At 44.6% G+C, this 21496-nt stretch overlaps 2 protein-coding genes across 2 annotated transcripts in view; one reads left to right on the forward strand and one right to left on the reverse strand.

The window, feature by feature from the left end:
* Positions 1-21496, forward strand: part of SLC66A2 (solute carrier family 66 member 2) — a 559480-nt gene that overhangs the window by 150271 nt on the left and 387713 nt on the right. The window lies entirely within an intron of this gene.
* Positions 18664-21496, reverse strand: part of CTDP1 (CTD phosphatase subunit 1) — a 109128-nt gene continuing 106295 nt past the window's right edge. The window contains exon 13 of the mRNA XM_082044727.1: positions 18664-19687. Within this exon, the coding sequence (XP_081900853.1) occupies positions 19546-19687 (142 nt within the window). The 3' untranslated portion in view covers positions 18664-19545. The remainder of the gene's footprint in view (positions 19688-21496) is intronic.

Consider the following 21496-nt stretch of genomic DNA (forward strand, 5'->3'; position numbering starts at 1 on the left):
ACAGGCAGGAGGGCAATTGATTGGACAGTTTAATCTACTGGTTTATTTCCCCGCTGCCATTAGGAAGTCAACATCACTGAGAGAAAATGCTAAGACATCATCTTGTGAGAAATCTTGCCTTCAGTGGGATTTAAAGAAGTGATGAAAAGTAAAGAGAACATTAAAAGTGAAATGATACATAAAACTTTTTCAGACCCAAATTAGTCACACTGTGTTTGCAGGTAGGTATTAGTTTCAGGCAGTACATTCATACAGTAGCACTGAATGGCTTTCAGCTTCATTTGCTGGATGAAGTAAAACACGGTGACCTTTCAATGTTTTCTCTAGATAAGCCTGAATCAGAATCCCAAACCCAAACACCCCCAAATGTTGGGGATATTTGGATCTGATAGACAGATTAACTAGATACTGAGGGATAAGTTTAGATATTTGTGGAGGAGGGAAAATAAACCTTTCAGCGTGTTACAGCCTGTGTAATCGTAATAGCTGCATGGCGGAAATGTGCATGTGAAAAGGGGAGCATGACTAACCAAGACAGAGGAGAATGCAGAGGAATACATGGGGAGGGATAAAGTTTTCCAGGTACTGGGAAAGGCACTGTGATGGCCACAAGCCACCTGGCCCACTGTAAGGTGCCTGCACCCAGCTGAGGCGATGTTGCAGGAGGAAAAACCCACCAGGTGAGATGTGGCCCAATTGGCTGCAGGACCTGGATGTCAGCAGGAACAACAGGGGGTGTGGGACAGCTGCTGCAGCAGGTCTGCTGGGTAGTGAGGTGCTAAAAAGCAACAGCCAAGGTCAGGCTGGATGCTTGGAAGTCACCTTATTCAGCAAGGGAAAGAGAAGTATCATCTCACTTGGTGAGTTACATCAACCCCTTTCCAGTTCTGCCTTGGGAAATGGGGGATATAAGCATGGCCGAGCCACATGGAAGAGGCTTGGAGGAGGCATTGCGGTAGGGGTGCTGTGTGAGCCCAGCAGTATCGCTTCTGGGGTCCTGCTTCCTCTTCTTGGCTTTATGCTACCAAGGAGAAGCTGAAAAGCTAGGAGCAAAACCCAAAAGGAAAGTGATTAAAGGTGATCACAGGGGTGCATCTCCTACAAAAGCCTGAGAGCTGAAGAGCCACAAAAAAATGAACTGTTTGTGGCTGTGATATTCTTGGCATTTGAGGATTGCAAGCAGCAAAGTTCACAGAAGCTGTCACAGCTGACCCCTGAAAAACTGTAATCATTCAGATATTGGGAGGAAAAGTTTCCTGGACATCAGTTTGCTGGAGTCCACTTCAGCAAAACACTGCTCCAAGGAAATAGCTAATGTCATTATTTTGGATTCTTTCTGCTAACGCAACAAACCATTAATAAATTTATTGCAAGAGAATACCGACCAGGAGGAGGAGTAGGTAAAAACTATGATGTGCCTTTTAGTAACTACATTTCTGTGAACATTTCTACAATGATCCTGGCCATTATGTGATAAAGGACATGAACTCTACCTGCAATTGCACATATGCAGTTTGGTATGGAAAAAAACAAGGCAGGTGTTTTTCTGTCTCGTGGCATTTGCAGACAGCAGTGCAGGCAGGGTGTGTGCACCCTGAGGCTGACGCCTGCAGCAGGAGATACTGATAGCTGAGGAGCAGCCCACTTTTCAAGGGAATGCCCTGCATTGCTGGGCAATGTGGGAGTGACTTGTCTCCATCTCTGCTGTCTGTGATGTGTTTGGAAATAAGACCCCAGGTTGCTGCCAGGCCCAGAAGTTGGTGACTCTCAAGGGACTGGATTTTAGAGCTTCACATTGGGCAGCATCACTCCTTTTCACCAAAACAATAGGAAGGACAAGGGCCTGAAGCCATCTGTACCAACACTGCTGCTTCTAGTGCAGTTCTTTCTTGGCATTACAGCAGGAGGCAGTAACGCAGCTGTATTCCCTTTCACAGAATGGTTGGGGTTGGAAAGGACCTCTGGAGATCATCTAGTCCAACCCACCTGCTAAAGCAGGTTCATCCAGAGCAGATCGCACAGGAATGTGTCCAGGTGGGTTTTGAATGTCTCCAGAGAAGGAGACTCCACAAACCTTTCTGGGCAGCCTGTTCCAGTGCTCTGGCACCTTCAAAGTAAAGAAGTTTCTCCTCATGTTCAGATAGAGACCCCTTCCCTTCCCTTCCCTTCCCTTCCCTTCCCTTCCCTTCCCTTCCCTTCCCTTCCCTTCCCTTCCCTTCCCTTCCCTTCCCTTCCCTTCCCTTCCCTTCCCTTCCCTTCCCTTCCCTTCCCTTCCCTTCCCTTCCCTTCCCTTCCCTTCCCTTCCCTGTATAAATCGTGACAGGCAATATTTACAAGCCTGAGTGACTCATGCTGGGCTCCTACCTAGTGCTGGGCAGGTCTGTCTCAGGGGGAACAACCACCCAAATGTCCCAGACAGGCCCCTTCCCATGTCAGGAGAGGCACGTGCTGAGCACCTCCACAAGCCTCTGCAGTCAGCCAGAGGAGCTGAGAAGGCACTGGTTGCTCAGAGCTACTTGTGAGGACAGGCTGAAGCCATCCTGCCCAGCTGGTATTTTTATAATTTTCTGTTGCATAATTAAAAGCCCAAAGCTTTCCATTCTCTAACCATGGGTGAAGATACATGACAAAAGTCAAGAGCAGCTGCTGTACACAGGAAAGGAGAGCTTTTGGGAGTGAACTGGGAAGCTTGTTTCGGGGGTCTCCAGTGAGCATCTGCTGCTTCAGGGCCCTGACAAGGCACCTGTGGGGCCCAGGGCAGCGGCCACAGGGTGTCTGCAGGGCACTCCCTGCCCTGTGCCTGTCTTCAGGAGACAAAACGAATCAACACCCGATAAGAAATCATGGCACAATGCAGTGTTTCCTGCGCTGGGTACTGCAGCAACACAGCTAAATGCCTGGAAATGCCACCATGATGTTAGAGCCCAGCTTGCTGCAGAGTCTCCCCAGAGCGGGCTCGGTGGGCTGTGTCACAGCAATGAGCTCACTGTGCCACAGAACAAAACCCTTCATGCACTTTGAGGTGCCTCTGAGCCCCACAACCTGCTGCCATGGGCCAGTTGTCACCTTGGTCCCATCAGCTTCTGAGACATATATGCACATGGCAGTATTTATCAGCAGATGAAAAAATTGTTTCTTTTCAGTCCTCTGGCCTTCCTCTCATCATGAACTCTACTGTTTACATTACTGGTGTCACCCACCTCTTGGGCCTTCGTAGAGCCCTCAGTGCCCTGGGTGGAAAACTGATGAGCTTGACACAGAAGCAAGCAGCGAAACCAGTGCTGTGAAGGACAGTGCTTGGGGTAGGCAAAGTGAAGGTGGTGCTGGAACCTTTGAGACAAACACTCATGATAAGGGGGCCGCTTATTCTTGTGCCTGAGAGGTCCCTGACTAACGCTTGTGCCCCTTACTGTAAGAAGGCAATTGGAGTCACACCGTGGACACCTTGGCCCTGGCTCTCACTTCTGCTGCTGTCCATTTTCTCCTCTATGAGCAACAATAAATCCGATCCCTGCAGTGACGTATGAGAAGAAGTTGCAGTTTCTTTGGCACCCAAAACCCTACAAGGGGTGGAACAAGGAAGGGGTATGAAGGCCAGTGGGGACCCCTCCCTGGAGGTGGGATGCCTGGTAACCACTTAGCAATGGGGGCTTTGCCTGCAGAAACCTTAAGCCCATGCCTGGGCTCACAGGCCTTCCCATATTGTGATTTTTAGTGAAAGAAGCGGCTAGAGAAAACATAATAACATTCAAATCAATTATGCTGTTCAAAGTCGCTCTCTAAATTAACCAATTATGTTGCAGCAATCTTTGCTTAATGCCTAGAAGCTAGGAAATGATTACTAGAGCAGTGGTTGGGGAAATAGGTTGATAATGACAATAACCAACAATGGAAGATGCTATTCTGAAAGCAAAGTGGAGTAAAGTGATGGGGGGAGGAAGATGGGGGTGGTGTGGGGAGGGGGAGCTGGAGGAGGGTAGGGAGAGAAAACACTCTATTATTCATCCTTCAAGTGAAGTACATTGCTTAGCTATTAAAAGACAATGCACTAGAGCTAGCCAAACACAGTGATGCCTCCAGGTCTCAGTGAGGAAGAAGTGGAACCTTGCTTACCATTCTGTACTAAGGAAACTTCCCAACACTGTTATTATGGAAGTACAGCTCTTAATAACCATTGCACAGCCGTGTTCTGGAACAGTTTGCCCACACAATATCTGTGCCTCCGTCAGGCAGGCCGCTAAAAGCCTGTTTTTATATTTTCAACTTGCTACAGCAGCTCAGCTTCAGGGCCTTGATGTTTTTAACACAACTGGCTGCACTGGAATTCCAATGCACTTCCTGGAAAGACCAAGGAGCAGCTGGGGCAAACAAGAATATACCATTGCTTTAATTAGTTAGTTTGTGTGCACAACAGCTAGTCAGGTGAACTCAGACCTCTTGAAAGCACTGATGAAGAATTGCCTATTGACGATTTCAAGATGAGATATTTAAAATATTTTAAAACATTTGGCCCAAAATGCTGTGTGGAAATGTGGCTAATTGCCCTAGACATATTTTGCTCAGAGCCTGTATCTCAGATAGTCTTTATAGAGTCAAATCTGACTAAAACATGAAGGATGCTCCTGCGTTTTTTGAGAGACCCATATTCATGCCATTACTTTGAAGTCACTGGTATCTGGAGTGATTTGCATGCTTCTCAGCCCAAGTATCTCAGAATGTTGGTCTAACTTTCTTGTTTTATAGAATACTTCACAGTGAGACTATTTTTATTCTCTAATGCTTCTCTTCAAACTACATCATTCAGATCCTCTCTGTTGAAAAACAGATACATTCTCTGGTGCCTGATCTCACCTATCAGAACATAAAGAATACAGTTATAAGATCCTCTGCTCTGGAAATGGTTGGATGTAATTTCTGAGGCAGGATGCTCACTTGTTTACACTGGAAGAACCCGTTCCCAATATTGCAGCCCACATACTGCCCAGAAATAATTTATTTGAGCTGTGTAAAAATTTTACAAAAGACTTGAAGGAGTCTCATTCCAACCCAGTGGGGAAATCTCAAGACCACTATTGTTATTCATAGCCACTCACATTCAAAATTGCACATAAAACCTCATAAAGCCAGGAGCTTAGCTTAGGAACCAACAGGTATACTTGTTGGAGCTGTGCTTTTTCATAGTGCAGCCAAGACATACTCTGAAAATTTGCTTCACAACCTGAAGGAGCACAGAAAAAATTTACATTTTCTTAAAGTGCAAATCGAAATTATTGTAGTTATCAGACTCCAGAAACCACAGTTTTAAATGGAAAGAGGGTTGGTAACTGTGGGCTTTGTAGCACAAGTGCATCCCAAGAGTTGTGCAGCTATATTTAGAGATACAAATGTATTAAGTTATACTGATTTATTAAATATCTTCCAAGAAAGCCAAGTGAATATCATAATAAGACCTGAAAGCATTGAGCTTTCAGTGTCACATCAGGAAAGTCTGAGCAATGAAAGTATTTTCTTCTTTGTGCTGTCCATGCTTCCACAATGACCCAGAAGAGGATCCTGAATTAATTCTGAATTCTTACTTCTCATCCAGAGAAGTGATCTATAACAGCTCACAGAGATGCCAGACAGCACCTCCTCAGCCAGTGCGAACCTGTCGGAGTGCTTCAGAGCTCGCACCAAGGGAGCCAGGGCAGTTTCCTCTGGGCAGGAGCTGCCCCTTTGGGAGCCCCATGGTGTCCTCCAGCCCTTCACAGCACTAGGGACATGCACAAAGGCAACAAGCAATGGGGAGGACCTAGAAAAGCAACATATTTTTTGGCTTTAATGCCAAAACCCGGATTCCAGATGAGGGCACAGGGTGATGAAGCGTGCAGCTCACGCTGACAGAGGGGGCCTGCTTCACCCAAGCCCTGACAGAGACCTGAGAGCCAGAGCTGTTTGCACGTCTGCGCTCTGGGATTTCTCCAGGGTAGGTGCAGCCTAAGGTAACAGAGGTGCAGCTCAGTTGCAATCCAGTCCTCTCCTGCACAGGCAGCATTTTTGGTGTTTGCTCTCTGAAAGTGTTTGTTTCTGCATTACTGCTTGTGTCATGGTGTGTGCTGCACCATGGCAAAGCACTGAGCCCAAGGATTGCACTTTGAACAGCTTGAATTTTCAGCACACATCTGCTGTACCCCAGTTACAAAGCACTTGGGTTGTCTTCACACTAACCCACCAGCAGTGGAAACAAGGAGAGTTTGGCTAGGAGAGGGCTGTGGCAGAGAGACATGTGAAATCTATTAACTCTAAGTAAGCAAGGAGCAGCCAAAGGCTGAGGTAAATGATATAAGCTGGGGAGAAAACAGGAATTACTTACGGACTTATTCCTCAACACTTCCACCACAGCTGCTAATGCTGTAGCTTCACAAATGTCAAATGCAGGCAGTTAAAATAAAAGTTATATAAGGCTGCAGCATTTTGCACCTGCTGGCAGGTAGGGGGTGCGCAGATGAGCAGAGTGACCCTCCTGTAATGAAGCAAAGGAGTGGCCTCTGCTCGAGGGCTTTGGTTCACGTTACAAGGACAGTAATAGGTGCCGTGTGGATTATCTGAATTTAGAGTTGCTAAGCTAAGTTTTTGTATTTGGAGTTAATAAGTTAGTTTGCTATATGTTTGCTGTGTTGGTGAGGTTAAGTGTTGTAATAGTTGCGAGGTGTGGTGTGCTCGGGCAGGACTTGGAGGAGGGGAGCTTGTGGACAATAGCAGTGCCTGCACCCTGAGGTGGGAAGCAGCTTGTAAATACTGGTTAGACGCATTAACCACGAAATGGCCAATTTGTTGCCATGCGAACACTGACTGACCAACGTTCACACCTTAGCCAGCCTTCTGTCTGTCAAAGTGATTAGCCAATCAGCAATAAGACATGTGTGCCTTCTGATGTATAAAAAGGTGCTCATCGAGCAAATAAATTGGACACTTTGCTTGCATCAAGTTGCGTCCCCGTCTCTCAGTCGCGTCAAATTGGTGAACTCCGACGTGATCGTCCGTGACAGGAACGCAGGTCAGATAACCGCCTGCCTGGAGGCAGCCCAGGGCGAGGTGGCAGGTCGCGACGTCCCGCAGAACTTGGAGTGCTGCTGAAAAAAGCCGGCCGGCGAATCAATCACCCCCGTCTGGAACGAGAGGTGAGCTGCGGGAAACTAAAAAATGGGGAATCAGGAGAGTTCCCCTGAGAGAGACGTTTATGAGCACTCAAAAGCTCTGCCTGAAAAGCAGGGAAGAGGAGCTCTTGAGAGAGATGTTTATGAGCACATGAAAGCTCTACTTAAAAAGAAGGGAAGAAAAATTCTTTCGGGACAAGATCTCAAGTTAATCCTTAAATGGGTGCAAGTTACGGTCCCTACGGTGACTACCTCCTCAATTTTTTCGCGTGAACTTTGGGACAATGTGGGGGTAAAGTTATGGGATGCAGCCACCTCAGGAGATGAGGAAGCGCAGCGTATGCTCCCTAGTTGGAGAAAAATTTTTGAAGCCGTATCGGCACAGGAGCAAAATCAGCGAGCTCCCTCCTCGGAGCGGGAGGAGACAGCTCAGTCACCCTTTCCCTATCCTCCTAATATCGCTGGTGGGGCGGGATCCTCGGCGCGGTCGTTGTGCTGCCGCCGCCTCGAGGCTTTGCCGTCCGTGGGCAGAGAACCGGAAGTTTCCCGCTCTGAGTCTCTGGGGCAATGTGACAAAAAACCGGAAATGCAACTAGGGGACTGTCCGGATGAGGCAGGCCCTGAGTGCCGCCCTCCGCCTACAGCTCCACCTCTGCCCTGCCCCGAGCCAGACACGCCCCCTCTGAGACCATCGCGTCAGGCGGGCTGGGCCCGGCCGGGCCGCGCGGGCCGGGGCCGCCCCACGACGTGCCTCCACGAACACCTGTGGAAGTTTCTTGTGAGCCTCCTTTTACATCATTGGGCTCACCCCAAATTAGCTGTGGAACAGCTATCCATGGGACACATTATGCCTTCTACTAGTCCCTGGAACTCACCTATTTTTGTTATCAAAAAACAAACTGGCAAGTGGCGTTTGCTCCATGACCTGAGAAAAATTAATGACGCTATGGAAAACATGGGAGCCCTGCAACCCGGGCTTCCGTCACCTACCATGATCCCTCGAGATTGGCATTTAACCATCATAGACCTCAAAGATTGCTTTTTCAACATTCCATTGCATCCGGATGATGCTCCTAAATTTGCCTTTTCGGTCCCTAGCGTCAACATGCAAGCTCCTTTGCAAAGGTATCATTGGGTTGTGCTACCACAGGGAATGAAAAATAGCCCTACAATATGTCAATGGTATGTGGCGAAAATACTTAGTCCTGTCAGAATTGTGGTACCTGCTGCATTGTTATATCATTATATGGATGACATTCTAGTGGCAGCACAACACTATGAGATCATGGAGAAAGCCGTAGCCCTTGTCATGGCTGCTGTAAAATCAGCAGACCTCTGTATTGCGCCAGAAAAAATTCAAAAAGTACCACCTTGGAAATACTTAGGATGGCGTATAAGAGCTCAAACTATTGCTCCGCAACCTTTACAAATACAGGTGAATATAAAAAATTTACATGATGTACAGAAACTGCTAGGAACAATCAATTGGGTCAGACCATTGTTAGGAATCACTAATGCAGATCTCAGTCCCTTATTCGAAATGCTTAAAGGAAGCTCAGATTTAAACGCTCCACGAAGTCTCAGTCCTGAAGCCATAGCTTCCTTGCATAAAGCTGCAGCAGCGATTACCTCCAGACAAGCACATCGATGGGAACCAGAATTACCTTTTCAATTAATCATCCTTAATCCTGCTCGACAGCCTCATGCACTTATTTTCCAGTGGGACTGCCAGAAAACGGACCCTTTACTGATCATTGAATGGATCTTTTTGCCTAACCAAGCCACAAAGACTATTTCAACACAACATGAGATGTTTGCATCTTTAATCATCAGGGCTCGACAGCGATTACTTACCCTGGCAGGCACGGACTTTATCCTTATATGTATGCCAGTAACAAGTGTTTACCTGCAATGGTTACAACAACAATCAGATGCACTAGGCATAGCTCTAATTGGCTATGCAGGCCAACTCACTTCTCATCCGCCTTCTCACAAACTGTTAAATGTTGATTTTCACCTTTTACCTATTCCAAAGCGGAGTAACCAACCTTTACAGGCTCTTACTGTTTTTACAGATGGCTCTGGGAGATCTCATAAGTCCGTTATCCTTTGGTGGGATGATCAACATCAACGGTGGGAATCTGATGTCAAAACTGTTCAAGGTTCTCCTCAAATAGTAGAATTGTCTGCAGTTGTTAGAGTTTTTCGTAAATGGTCTGTTCCTCTTAACATAATTACTGATTCTGCTTATGTTGCAGGAATTGTTAGCCGAGCCGAGGCTTCTGTATTACGAGATGTTTCTCACGCGGCACTGTTTAACTTGTTGCAAGAACTTATCTTCTTATTGGACTCTCGTCTTCACCCTTATTTCATTATGCATGTTAGATCTCACACTTCTCTACCAGGTTTTATCGCGGAAGGAAACCGGCAGGCTGACATGCTGACGTTACCAGTACAGGTATTACCAGACCGTGTAATGTGTCTAAAATTTTAACAACCTTTTTTACCTTTTGGGGAATTTCTCACATCACAGGCATCCCTCATTCTCCCACGGGTCAAGCTCTAATTGAACGCTCTCACCAAACCTTAAAACGCTTATTATTAAAACAAAAAGGGGGAATAGGAATAGGTGCTGCTACGCCAGAGGAGCGAATACAGAAAGCTTTATATGTTTTTAACTTTTTGAATTGTTCTCTATTAGATAATAATCCTCCAGTAGTTCGCCATTTCAGCACAAACAACCTTTTTGAACCCAGGGTTAAGCCGCCAGTATTGATTCGGGACCCAGAAACAGGTAAGATAATGGGACCCTATCCCCTTGTCACATGGGGAAGAGGCTATGCTTGTATTTCCACAGAAAGAGGCCCTCGCTGGATTCCGGCAAAAAACGTGAGACCTTTCCGAGAGACACTACAGCAGTCTCCTGAAGACATTTCTGGTCCTGATCCTGCGACTGATATAGAAGACACTACCGATCAATAATTGAATGAACTCTGTTCCAGAGGTTGCGAAAATGGGAAAAAGAATAGTTGTTTTAATTGTTATTTTAATTGTGATTGTTGCAAAGCCCATAGCTACTGGCTTTGATTTGCACATTGATTCTCGCACTAATGTGGACCAAAGTCAGAAAGGAATCACTAACAGCTCCGTACTACTGTTGGTAAAACAGGATGTCCTCGAGTTGGTCGGTCGCCGACCTTGGGAGGTACCAGTTAATTAAAACAAAAAAGGGGGAGATGTGGATTATCTGAATTTAGAGTTGCTAAGCTAAGTTTTTGTATTTGGAGTTAATAAGTTAGTTTGCTATATGTTTGCTGTGTTGGTGAGGTTAAGTGTTGTAATAGTTGTAAGGTGTGGTGTGCTCGGGCAGGACTTGGAGGAGGGGAGCTTGTGGACAATAGCAGTGCCTGCACCCTGAGGTGGGAAGCAGCTTGTAAATACTGGTTAGACGCATTAACCACGAAATGGCCAATTTGTTGCCATGCGAACACTGACTGACCAACGTTCACACCTTAGCCAGCCTTCTGTCTGTCAAAGTGATTAGCCAATCAGCAATAAGACATGTGTGCCTTCTGATGTATAAAAAGGTGCTCATCGAGCAAATAAATTGGACACTTTGCTTGCATCAAGTTGCGTCCCCGTCTCTCAGTCGCGTCAAATGCCGGGCTGATACAATCTCACTGAGCTGCAAGCAGCCCTGGACACATGCTGTAGAGGACAATTTCTAATCTGACGACCTGCTGTTTTGCCACCCTCCTTCCCCTTGTAGACCCATGATCCTCTCATGTAAGGAAACAGAGCCCAGCCTTTGTTCACTGTGTCACATTTCTCCTCCTCCTCTTGTCCTCAAAAACATTCCAGGTTTATAACATGCTGACATCCCTGTTGTGATGTCTTACAAATGTGGGTGTATATGGCATGGAGGAGCGGGGCATAGGATCCGTATTTTCCTAGAAAACCAGGTTGTGCAACCAGGCTGTTTCAGATTGCAGCTGTACGACCTTACAGAGTAACACTAGCATCACAAAATTGCAGTGCTAAATCCAACACACATCTCAGGGCCATCAGGAGTAGTTGCATATTGTACCATGAGCTGGAAAAATGCCTGACTGATACTTTTCCTTGCCTGACAGGTACATTCAGATTAAAAGCATACCAAACATTGTTGCGAGAGGTGAGTTCTTCTGGCAATGCACAACTTTTAGACTGTTGAGTTTCTTTTCTCTTCCATCCCACAGCCCACCCACAGCCTGCTTTCACATCCCTAGCTGCCTTCCGAATTTTGAAAAGGAAGAGAGATTTTTAGGTGCAATGCAAAAACGAAGTGCTGGACAGTGGCTTGAATTACTGACAGGAGGAGCAAACTGCGGGGGAAGCTGTGGGAGTTTCACACAAGCAAGCTGAAATGGCATTTCTACCACTGAGGGAAGGGCGATGGTCAATGAAGCAGATGGACACTGGAAGACACGCAGCCATTGCTCTGAGATGTGCTTCCTGGAGGGACAGCTGAAGAGGATGCCGGCTGATGGCTGTGTCCTGTGGAGCTGGCATGGGGCTGCTGCTCACGTGGGCCCTGAGGTGGGGCTCCTCTGTGGTCTCAGAGGACAGCTGAGAACTTGGACCCAAAGACAGGAAGGAAAAAAAAAACTGAAATAAAATGGAGCATTTTTCATTTTGTATTCAGTGTAAAGGAAAAGAAAGCATTTCTGTGGGTTGCAGCTACAAGATTAGGAGAGACAAAGTTGAATTATTAAACATTTATTCAACCAAGTACATGTTGAGCTCTCCAAGGACCAAACTCACCCACTTAATTAAAATAGAGAACTTCCCAAGGACCATTTGTATTGGCACTAAGTGACACATTTAATACTTATGTCCTGAAAGGGTCATACATATCCATAGTGGTAGATCTGAAAAGATAAAAAGCTTTTCTGACTTCTTGCTGTACTCCCTGCCAAAAAGCACCAGCACTCGGTCTAAAGGTAGCATGACAAGAAGGCTGTTGCCTATGGGCATTACTGCTGATAGTTGATCAATGGCAATGGTGGGTTGTGCTTTAGCAAGAACAGCTTGCCTGTTGTGAAAGAGCAACAACATCCAAAATCTGACATATAAGACAGGCAAACATTCTCAGGGACTTAGAGATACTGGCCTCCTGTAGAGAAGGGAAAGGGAGGAGGATGCAGCCCTTCTGAGGGTCCTTGGCCAGGGCTCCTCCCTTATGGTTCCCAAGAGCACAGACCTGTCACTGCAATTCACTTTTTCAAAACTTCTGTGGAAGCGGCAGAGGAGAAACATCTGTATCGCTCATGTCCCTCAGCTAACTGGGAGAAGGATGGACGTTTTGTCATTGCCTATTAAGCCTGCATGGCTTTGAATACGGGTACTGTCTGCCAGTTCTGGCAAGAGTCTCACTTAGGAAGAGAGCAGTGAGTAGGCTTGAGGAGGATGACTCAGGAGGAATGCCTGGCTCCTTTCCCCTTCCCATTCTCCTGGCAAGACACACTGACCCACAGGGGACAGCCTGGGGAAGAGGGCAGCGTGTGGCAAGCTGTGGACACAGCTGACCACCCTGCAGATGTGGCAGCAAAACACAGTTTTCTTACCTCTGGTGTTACAGGTTAGCATCTGCTCAACCTATACAGCACCTCTAAACCTCCCCAATGGCTAAATCAGTCTAGCTTCTTCTTGGGATGGAGATATTTAGAAGTGCCACACACGCTTATATCTACTGGGTGAGGCTCCCTGTCTTGTCAGGAAACAGAATTAGGACAGGGGGTGGAAAGAACACAGAATTCATTGCAGGGGAAACACCCTCTGTTGAGGGAACTCTGTCTCACATGGGCAGTTTGGCTTCATTAATGTGGCAGCAGACACTTTGGGGCATGGGACTTGCAGAGGTGATCTGAAAAAGTGCCAGTGCATGTCAGCAATGTAGAATAATGTGAACACACCAAACCTGTCCTCTGCTCAGCATACACTGTTCAGAATCTGTGCCAAAATCAGCCCTCACCTTGCTAAATAAATGATCTTTGTGTTCTAGGGTTGGGGTATCTGAATAACCCCGTCATGCCCTGGGATCAGACCACAGGTCGTCTCTGCTTCTCCAGCAAAATGAGAAAGTGAAGAAGAAAAAGATGTGGAAAAAGGCTAATTGGCTGTACCAGAAACAGAGGTTGTGCAAAACAGGGTGCTGGCTTTTAGCTCATCTCTGTTTCTCCACAGTTCGAGCAAACTTGCATTCCAAGTTCTTGACATCCTTCTCAAACCTTGTTCCCATATGTAAATCTCAAGTGGCTCAAAAAAACCCCATCACATATACGTTCAAATCCACACTCTCCTTAATACTCTGTCTTAGCCAGCACATGGAATAGTTAAAGAGTTTTTATGACATACGCAACAGCAATCATCCTCCTTGTGATCATCCTTTTTTCACTTGCACATCCCCTAAAAAAAATATATTTGTACTGTGAGGGTGACCAAGCACAGGCTGTGCTGTCTCCATCCTTGGAGACACCCCAAACCTGACTGGACATTGTCCTGGGCAACCTTCTGCAGGTGGCACTCCCTGCTTGAAGAGGGGGTTGGACTAGATGACTTTGAAGTCCCTTCCCACCTCAGCCATTGTGTGATTCTGTGAATTTCTCTGTTCGTATGCATATATTGATGACAACAGACTCAGTATTGTTCCTTGGAGGAAAAAGATCACAGTGGGACAGGTGGGCACAGTGGAGATCCAGGAAGGCAGCTGGCTTTGGTCTCAGGGAAAATGTCCTTACACTGCTGGGAAGGAGCCAGCTGAGACATATGCATGGGAGCCAAGAGCACAAGCAAAGGTGAGTTTCTCTGTTTATGGTTGTGAGCTGTACAACACTGATGAATAAAGCTTCCCCAGATGAAAGATTTTCCTCCCTCCACATGGAAGCACTCACACCCAGTCTGCAGAAAATACACTCACCTGTACTATTTGTTACTGCTCAGTTACTATAGCTCATATATATAAAATAAAACCCGTTGAAGACTCTTAATTAAAACAACTGTGGTAGCTACTTTCTCACCTGGAAAACACTGAGACTTATCTGGATGGGCTTGTGAAGCCTCTGGCACCTCAGGTAATGACTCTGTGTGCAACAGATGGAGCACCAGGTCCTTCATTCTCGTGCTGCTCCTGAGCCAGACTACCTTTCATTACTTAAAAGGGGTCTATAAGAGAGACAGGGACAGACTTTTTTAGCAGGGCCTGTTGTGATAGTACAAGGGGTGATGGTTTTAAACTAAAGGAGGGCAGATTCAGGCTAGACATGACGAAGAAATGTTTTACAATGAGGGTGGTGAAATACTTGAACAAGTTGCCCAGAGAGGTGGTAGATGTCCCATCCCTGGAGACATTCAAGGCCAGGTTGGACGGGGCTCTGAGCAACCTGATCTAGTTGAAGATGTCCCTGCTCATTGCAGGGGGTTGGACTAGATGACCCTTGAAGGTCCCTTCCTACCTAAACAATTCTATAATTTTGTACCTTAACTGTGTGGCCAAACTCAAGAGCTGCCTCTATATCTGCTGAGTTCACGGTTGGGGAACACAAGGCTTTTGCTGGTCCAGCATCTGGGAGAGCAGCAGCAAGGCAGGATGATGAGGACCCTGTTGATGGAGCTGTGCTGGGGGAAGGAACCTTACATCTAGTGCTGGTTTTGGAATTTTTATGGAGAGATCAGATGTGTGATGTGATTGCAAGAAGAGGTGCTGCCTAAGCTGCACATTCTTTCAGCGTGCTTTAGATGGGGTGGAGAAAGGCTGGTATAATCAGAACAGTGTGATAAAATAACAGCTATTCATGATGTGTAAGTAGGAAGGAAGATCTCATGAGAAAGAATGTGCAGAAAAAGCCCATCCAGGTTGACAGGAAGAGCCCATGGTATGTAGCTGCAGCAAATCGGCTGCTGTAGGTGATGCTGCTTGGGGCATCAGATACTGGTGCCTCCTGTTGCTCAGACAGGGTGGGAGAAGGAAGCTGTGCTGGATGCCAGGATCCAAACACTTCTGAAGTTACAACAGAACGTGGTATTGGATAGGAAAAACAATGTATAAAAAGCTTGCATGCAAGTAGTGAGAACTGGGACCTATGAGATAAAGACAGTGATGGAAAACGTTACTTTGGTGATGGAATTGGGCACTTAATGGCTAGGGTTCAGTGAAGAAGTAAAGGAGACAAGCCAAGACAAGGCATGGAGTGGCCCACATGGTGCACATGAACTTGAATTGGACAAGGAAAAGAAAGGATTTGCAGGCTCTGCTGGGGAGAGTTGCAAAAGAAATAATGCACAGCTTTCCTCCTAATTTAACTTTCATATCACATAAACACACTTTTGTTTTGTTTTGTTTTGCTTTGTTTTGTTTTGTTTTGTTTGTGTGGTTATCAATTTGACTTGAAGGTTTAGTTACCAGTGAACACTTCTACTTTAAAATACCTTGTTTTTAAGAACTTCTATGTGTGCTTTTGTTTTATAATTAAAAATGGTTCATGAACCCTTCCTTTTGGCTAAGTCTGATTTAATAATTTCTGGGAGACTTCTCATGCTGAATTTTCAGCTACATGAAGAGATCCACTTTTCTTAACAGGACTACTATATAATCATGCTGTGACTTGCCATCTACTGCAATGTTCACTGTAGTAAAAATAGGCTGAGCTGTGAAATCTTTAGGTACAGCTCCAGGTTTGTGTGTGTGGATTTTCACGCTCGTATGACAGTCACCTGTTCTTACCAGCAGTAGCGCCAAGAAGGAAACTTGAGACTTTCCACCCTCTGCAGAGGATGTTGCCATCTAGCACTGAGAAGACTCACACAAAGCCTGACAGAAAAAGGATTTGCATGCTTGGAGTTCTTCACATCTCAGCACTAAGTGACACTGTTCCCTCGTCTTCTCCCCCCCCCAGTACAGGCACAAAGAGAAAATGTGGCCACTACCCAATGCTTTTTGCTTTTATCATGGGTCCCAGCATGTCCCCTACATACAGCTGTGATGTCTTCCCATTCTCTTAAGAACTGCTGAGGGCAGATTGAGATGGAAAACGTAAAACTGCTGGTCTTTAAATGGAAAGGACTGCTCTTACCTGTTCTTAACTGTCAGACCTTAGGAGTCATCTTTCCTGGACAGCAGCGATAACACATGTGCAGAGAACTTAGTAAAGCAAGGCGTGCTCTATGCCCCTTCTGTGCTCACTTCCACGCCTGGTACCTCTTCAGAAACCAGCCCTGCTCAGTAAGTTCAGCTGCCTCAGTGGGAGTCTGGTCTTTGCTTCTGCTCTGAGAGAGCCCTTGCTGGCAGCAGGCCCTTGCTAGCTACCTCACATGCAGAAGCAGGTTAAGAAGACAGGATCAAACAACTGGTCAAGAGATGTGAGTCACTTAATAAAGAGTTAAAAGCCATTTCACAAAGCACATTTCTTGCCTCTCCTAGGATGTTCCTGCATCTTGAAAAAAGCCTAAGTTTTTGGGACTAAGTGGTAACTTCGTATATCAAAAGACTTCTTGTTTGCAATTTAGCCAGAGCATTTAACGTATCACTTATTACATTTTCAGTTTCCATTTCTGTCTCCTGCTTGTGCAGAGAGAGAGGCTGGTGACCAGTTTACTAATATAACCATCCAAAGGAGCAGGAATCATCTTCTAGACAGAAAGCACACTCAATGCCTTCTGGGTTGCTTTGGCTCTGAGCAATGGGTGGATGCCTCTTGAAACTCCCTAACCTAGGTCCCCTCCATACCTTGAGGATTGGAGAGCAGGGGTCTGGGTTGGATATTAAGAAAAAAATCTTCACAGAAAGGGTTGTGAAGCAATGGAACAGGTTGCCCAGGGAAGCAGTTGAGTTACCAGCCCTGGAGGTGTTTAAACTGTGTAGAGATGAGGTTCTTAGGAACATGCTTTAGTGCTAGAGTTAGGTTATGGTTGGACTCAATGATCTTGAGGGTCTCTTCCAACTGGAATGGCTCTATGATTCTCTGAAACCTACCTGAGTAATTAATGTCAAAATAAGAACAGTGCAGTAACAGTCATTGGCTTTAATTCTGCTCCCCGGGTCTCTGTGTGCAGCCCTAACTGCGGGTTTCACAGCTCCCATAGAGGTGGAGGAGTCTGCACTGACACCAGACTCCTAGATAGATGCAGTTCTCAGTCTGGTGGTGAGCCCTCACTTGGTGTTTACACAGGGCTCCACATGATATTTGGTCTAGGGGAGTGCTGATCACTTTTAGGACTCCTGCCCAGACACACACACCACCAGCTAAACCCCAAGTGGCAGCCATAAATTAAACTGGGGAGAGGATACAGCCTTTCACAGCAAAAAGCTTCTCAAACTGTACATGTATGGAACCACTCCCTGCAGTGCTACGAGACTGCTGTGCCAGGAGAGCAGCATCCAACAAGCAGCTTGAACCGAGGCAGAACATCTCTGAGCTAACAGCAACCTACTCCATTTTGCTGGCTGGCTGTGTTTGCATTCAGAGCAAGCTCGAATGCTGCCACAGAGCTGCATGACGGGCAGAGAGCATCAGCCAGAATGAGCCTCTGCTGAAATTTGTGCTGTCAAGTCATTACCAGCATCACAGTGACCTGAAAAGTTGGTATAATTTCAACTAGGTTTATTTTAGGAAAACAAAAAACATACCCCACAACCCCTGACATTTTAATATTTAATTGCAAGGAGTCATCCTCTGATGGCTGGGGAGGCTGCATTTAAGTTGCTGAAAAAACTACTTTGATTTCCCATTTTACAAGACCTAATCTTTTTCTTTTGTTATACAGTGCAACTCACTTGGAGAATTCCTTCCTGTTTTCATGGAGAACTACAGTAGGCAGGTCACTGTAGACTTCAGCTATGTCGTACCTGTATAAATGTCCAAGAAGTTTAACATTTTCCCACAGAAAACACTATTTTTGTCTTGTGGATGCTGACCCTGCATTCTGAAGCAGAAAAGCAGTATTAATCTGAAAAGATTCCCCTATTTTCTCAGTCTTCCTTTCATTGCCATTATGAAGCTTTGAATACTAGGCTGTTCTTTGTAAACCGTCAAGATTCTGTTGAAGTATTCTCTCTGTTTTACTGCTAAGTGGCAAAATTAAGTATTTCTGCACCAGAGAGTACTACTTTTTAACCATGACATCTGAGTTAATGAGTCTTGTTTTGCTAACACGTTCTAAAAGGATTTGTCTCTCCAGTTTCTAACAATTGAGAATAAACCATGGTTCTAGCCTCAGAAATTCCATAACAGAGCAGTAACTCTTACAGTATCTTCAGAGGCAACTCAAAGAGACCCAAGAAAATGTCAGAATGTAAGAGTTCACATACCAAAGAAAAGGGAATCTTCTGAGCCAGTGTTTCTCTCCTCTCCTCTTCCTCAGTTACCTGCCTGAATCTACAATTTTGCAGTTGCTTTCAATGTGTTTCATTATTTTCATTCAGAGTAAAGGAAAGATAATACGGAAAGGTGCCTTAGATTTGATGAAAGCAAATGAACAGGAAGGAGAAACAAAGTGTACAAAATGGATTTTTATTAAATGAAAGAAAATCTGTTTTGTGGGTCAAATATGAAATAGAATATACAAAAACTTTACATCAGATCTCTCGTCAAAGAAATTACATCCTATCTAGACTGAAGTAGCACTTGTTCTTTCCAAGACAACACGAATGGGTGAATATGCTTCTTACGGCAGTACAGGATCACTCAGTATGCTGTGCTAAATTTCCGGTTACAGAGAAGGAAAGTTTAAAATCTAAACGATGTCCCTAAAGAACCCAACTATTCCACAAAGTAACTTAAGAACATGAGTTTTGATCATTATGTATTCTCTTAGAAGCAAATGACAGATGGGTCAAGTGCAGAGTTCACAAAGCTTGCATATCATGTTCTCTGTTTCTATACAAATATAAATTGTTCTTTTTTATTTTAAAAATCCTTCTATATTTGATAGCATTTATTTGTGGAAAAGGATGACCAGTTCATCAGGTTCCTGCTGTACCACCCAGACAATCCTATCTTCATCTCCTCCTTTTTTTTGAAGACCTTTACCCATAAGCCACAGACTGCAAAAGTTGCTCTATGTTTAATCACAATTTTTCTATCACTGTCCTGTAAATGAAGGTTCTGAAGAGCTCCTAACATGTCTTTGGCATAGCACACCAAGTCCCATTTAATACTTTTTTTGCTTAAAAAAGTATATTTTCCTTTAGTAAAACACCTTAAAAACATCTATTTCCAATTTTGTAAAATAATGTATCACCTCTTGTGTTGCTTTGCAAAATATACACACACATTTTGGAAACACATTGAGTACTGACATAGGGACTCATCTGAAGTCCGATTTGTTTATGAGAAATAAAGTATAATTACAAACTCCGTCTTCTGCGTGAACGTCACATGAAGTCATTCAATTCAGCTTCAAGCGCTGCTGCCATTTCATCTGCTTCAGAACTGCTTCCTTCCTCATCTTCATTGCTAGATTCTTTACTGGATTCACTGGCAGCATCATCTTCATCCAGTTTGCGCTTGTGACCCCTGGAAGGGCAGACAGAGATAATGTCCATGAATTGAGGTATCTCATTGCTTATTATCACAGACCACTATTTAACAGGAGAAAAAAATGGGGCTAAAGGACTCAACTGGTTTTCAGGTCTAAACAAAAAATACAGCACTTGCTTTTAAATGAATGAACAGTAGTCAGTTCATGCAATTGATTTTTAATTGCTGTTACTTACTGTCAGCTGTAGGTGCAAAGAACAAAGTACTGTTAATTTTATTTCTCCCATTCTTCTGAACAAGGAATAAAATCGAAGTATGAGGCTGTTTGAAAATAATTAGTTGATTTACTTTTCTCTCACATCCCAAAAGAAATAAATCCATTGTGTGAACAAGAGATTACAAAAATACATTATATGCTGTTATATGATTTTGAAATATCCAAGTTTCTGCCTTTTTATAAAAATAAAACCTTAACTGATAAAGCAAATCTCACTACACCGGCTTCTACATTTTCATGCTTCCAAACATAGGGGTCTTGTTCTTCCCTTTTATGTCTCTTTGGATTAGTACTACCAGGCTGAACAACACATTTCTTAGTATCTCCAGAGAATTAACCAGTTTAAACAGGAAGCTGATTTGCACCATACCCTGCCGAAAGAGCCATGATCCTGGTTGTGAAAGATCTCCAAGGAAATTCTAACACTTCAACTGGGACACAGCCATAAGCAAAAGAATTTGGATCTGTGGAATCCTAAAATCTTTTTTCCTTGCCAAAAGGGAATTTTATATCAGACATATACTTCTGAGACAAAAATAAAGTTGAGACATTGCATTGCATAGAATTCATAATGAGCTGCAGAAATACCTTCAAAATCCTTCCTTGATCATTTGATCAAATTTCAAGCAGAGTAATATAGGCAAAGGGAGTATCTCTTAAATAACTATCCTTTTCCTTGCTAGGTGAAGTTTCATGAAGAGAAGAAAACATTCATTTGCAATCATGAAAAATTTATACAATGATCTTTTATCTTTTAGCAAAAACCAGAAATTTAACAATACTGAGAGTATAGAAAAGTAGCATATACCAAGAAAGATCTTTAATAAATACTGACTTGAACTAGGTTTATCCAAAAGAAATAAATACAAACTTGTGAGCTTGTAAGCAACACTGAAATAGAAATCAATTTTTATTCATACAGACATTCTTATTACCACTTTCCCAGAAACATTAATTCTCAGGAGCCCAGACTACTTGATTCATAGGCTGCCTGAGTGACACCTGACATCCCCTTTCTCAGCTTTCCAGGGAGATGGACAAGATGGGGTGTGAGGTCAGGAGAGGAGTCTAAGTCAAAAGGGGAAGCGAGCAGCACTGTGTTACCCCATTTTTCCTTTCTGCTGCACCAGTGGGACCAAAAGATTGACTGCTGCTGCTTTACTGAGTGCTTCCTCACAGTAACGGCAGGTGGATTTTCTGTTCAGCATAGGGTGGTAGGATTAATACTCCAGGGAAGGAAAGCTGAGCCCTGGGATTCAGTGTGGGGTGTAAATTCCTAACAAGGAAAAATGGGATGAGGTGAAAGCATTTTGCTATTGAAACTCGAATGTGGCCTGCTGAGAGAGTTACAGGGCACTAAATGCAGCCTAATACACGATAAAAAGCAGTTTCTCAGGCATAACACTGATTTCCATGCAGCCTACATTAGCAGTTTGGATGAGGAAGCACTCAGACTAAAAAGGCCCAGTTAGAAGAAATCTTAGCGCATTTCCATTAAAAGCTATACAAATGTGTGGAGCGTTCAGTGTCACTTGCTCGCTTCACGGTGATTTCAGCCTTCAGAGATA

The sequence above is a fragment of the Streptopelia decaocto genome (genome assembly GCF_964273445.1).
Source record: "Streptopelia decaocto genome assembly, chromosome: 2".
In the NCBI taxonomy this organism is placed as follows: Eukaryota; Metazoa; Chordata; class Aves; order Columbiformes; family Columbidae; genus Streptopelia; species Streptopelia decaocto.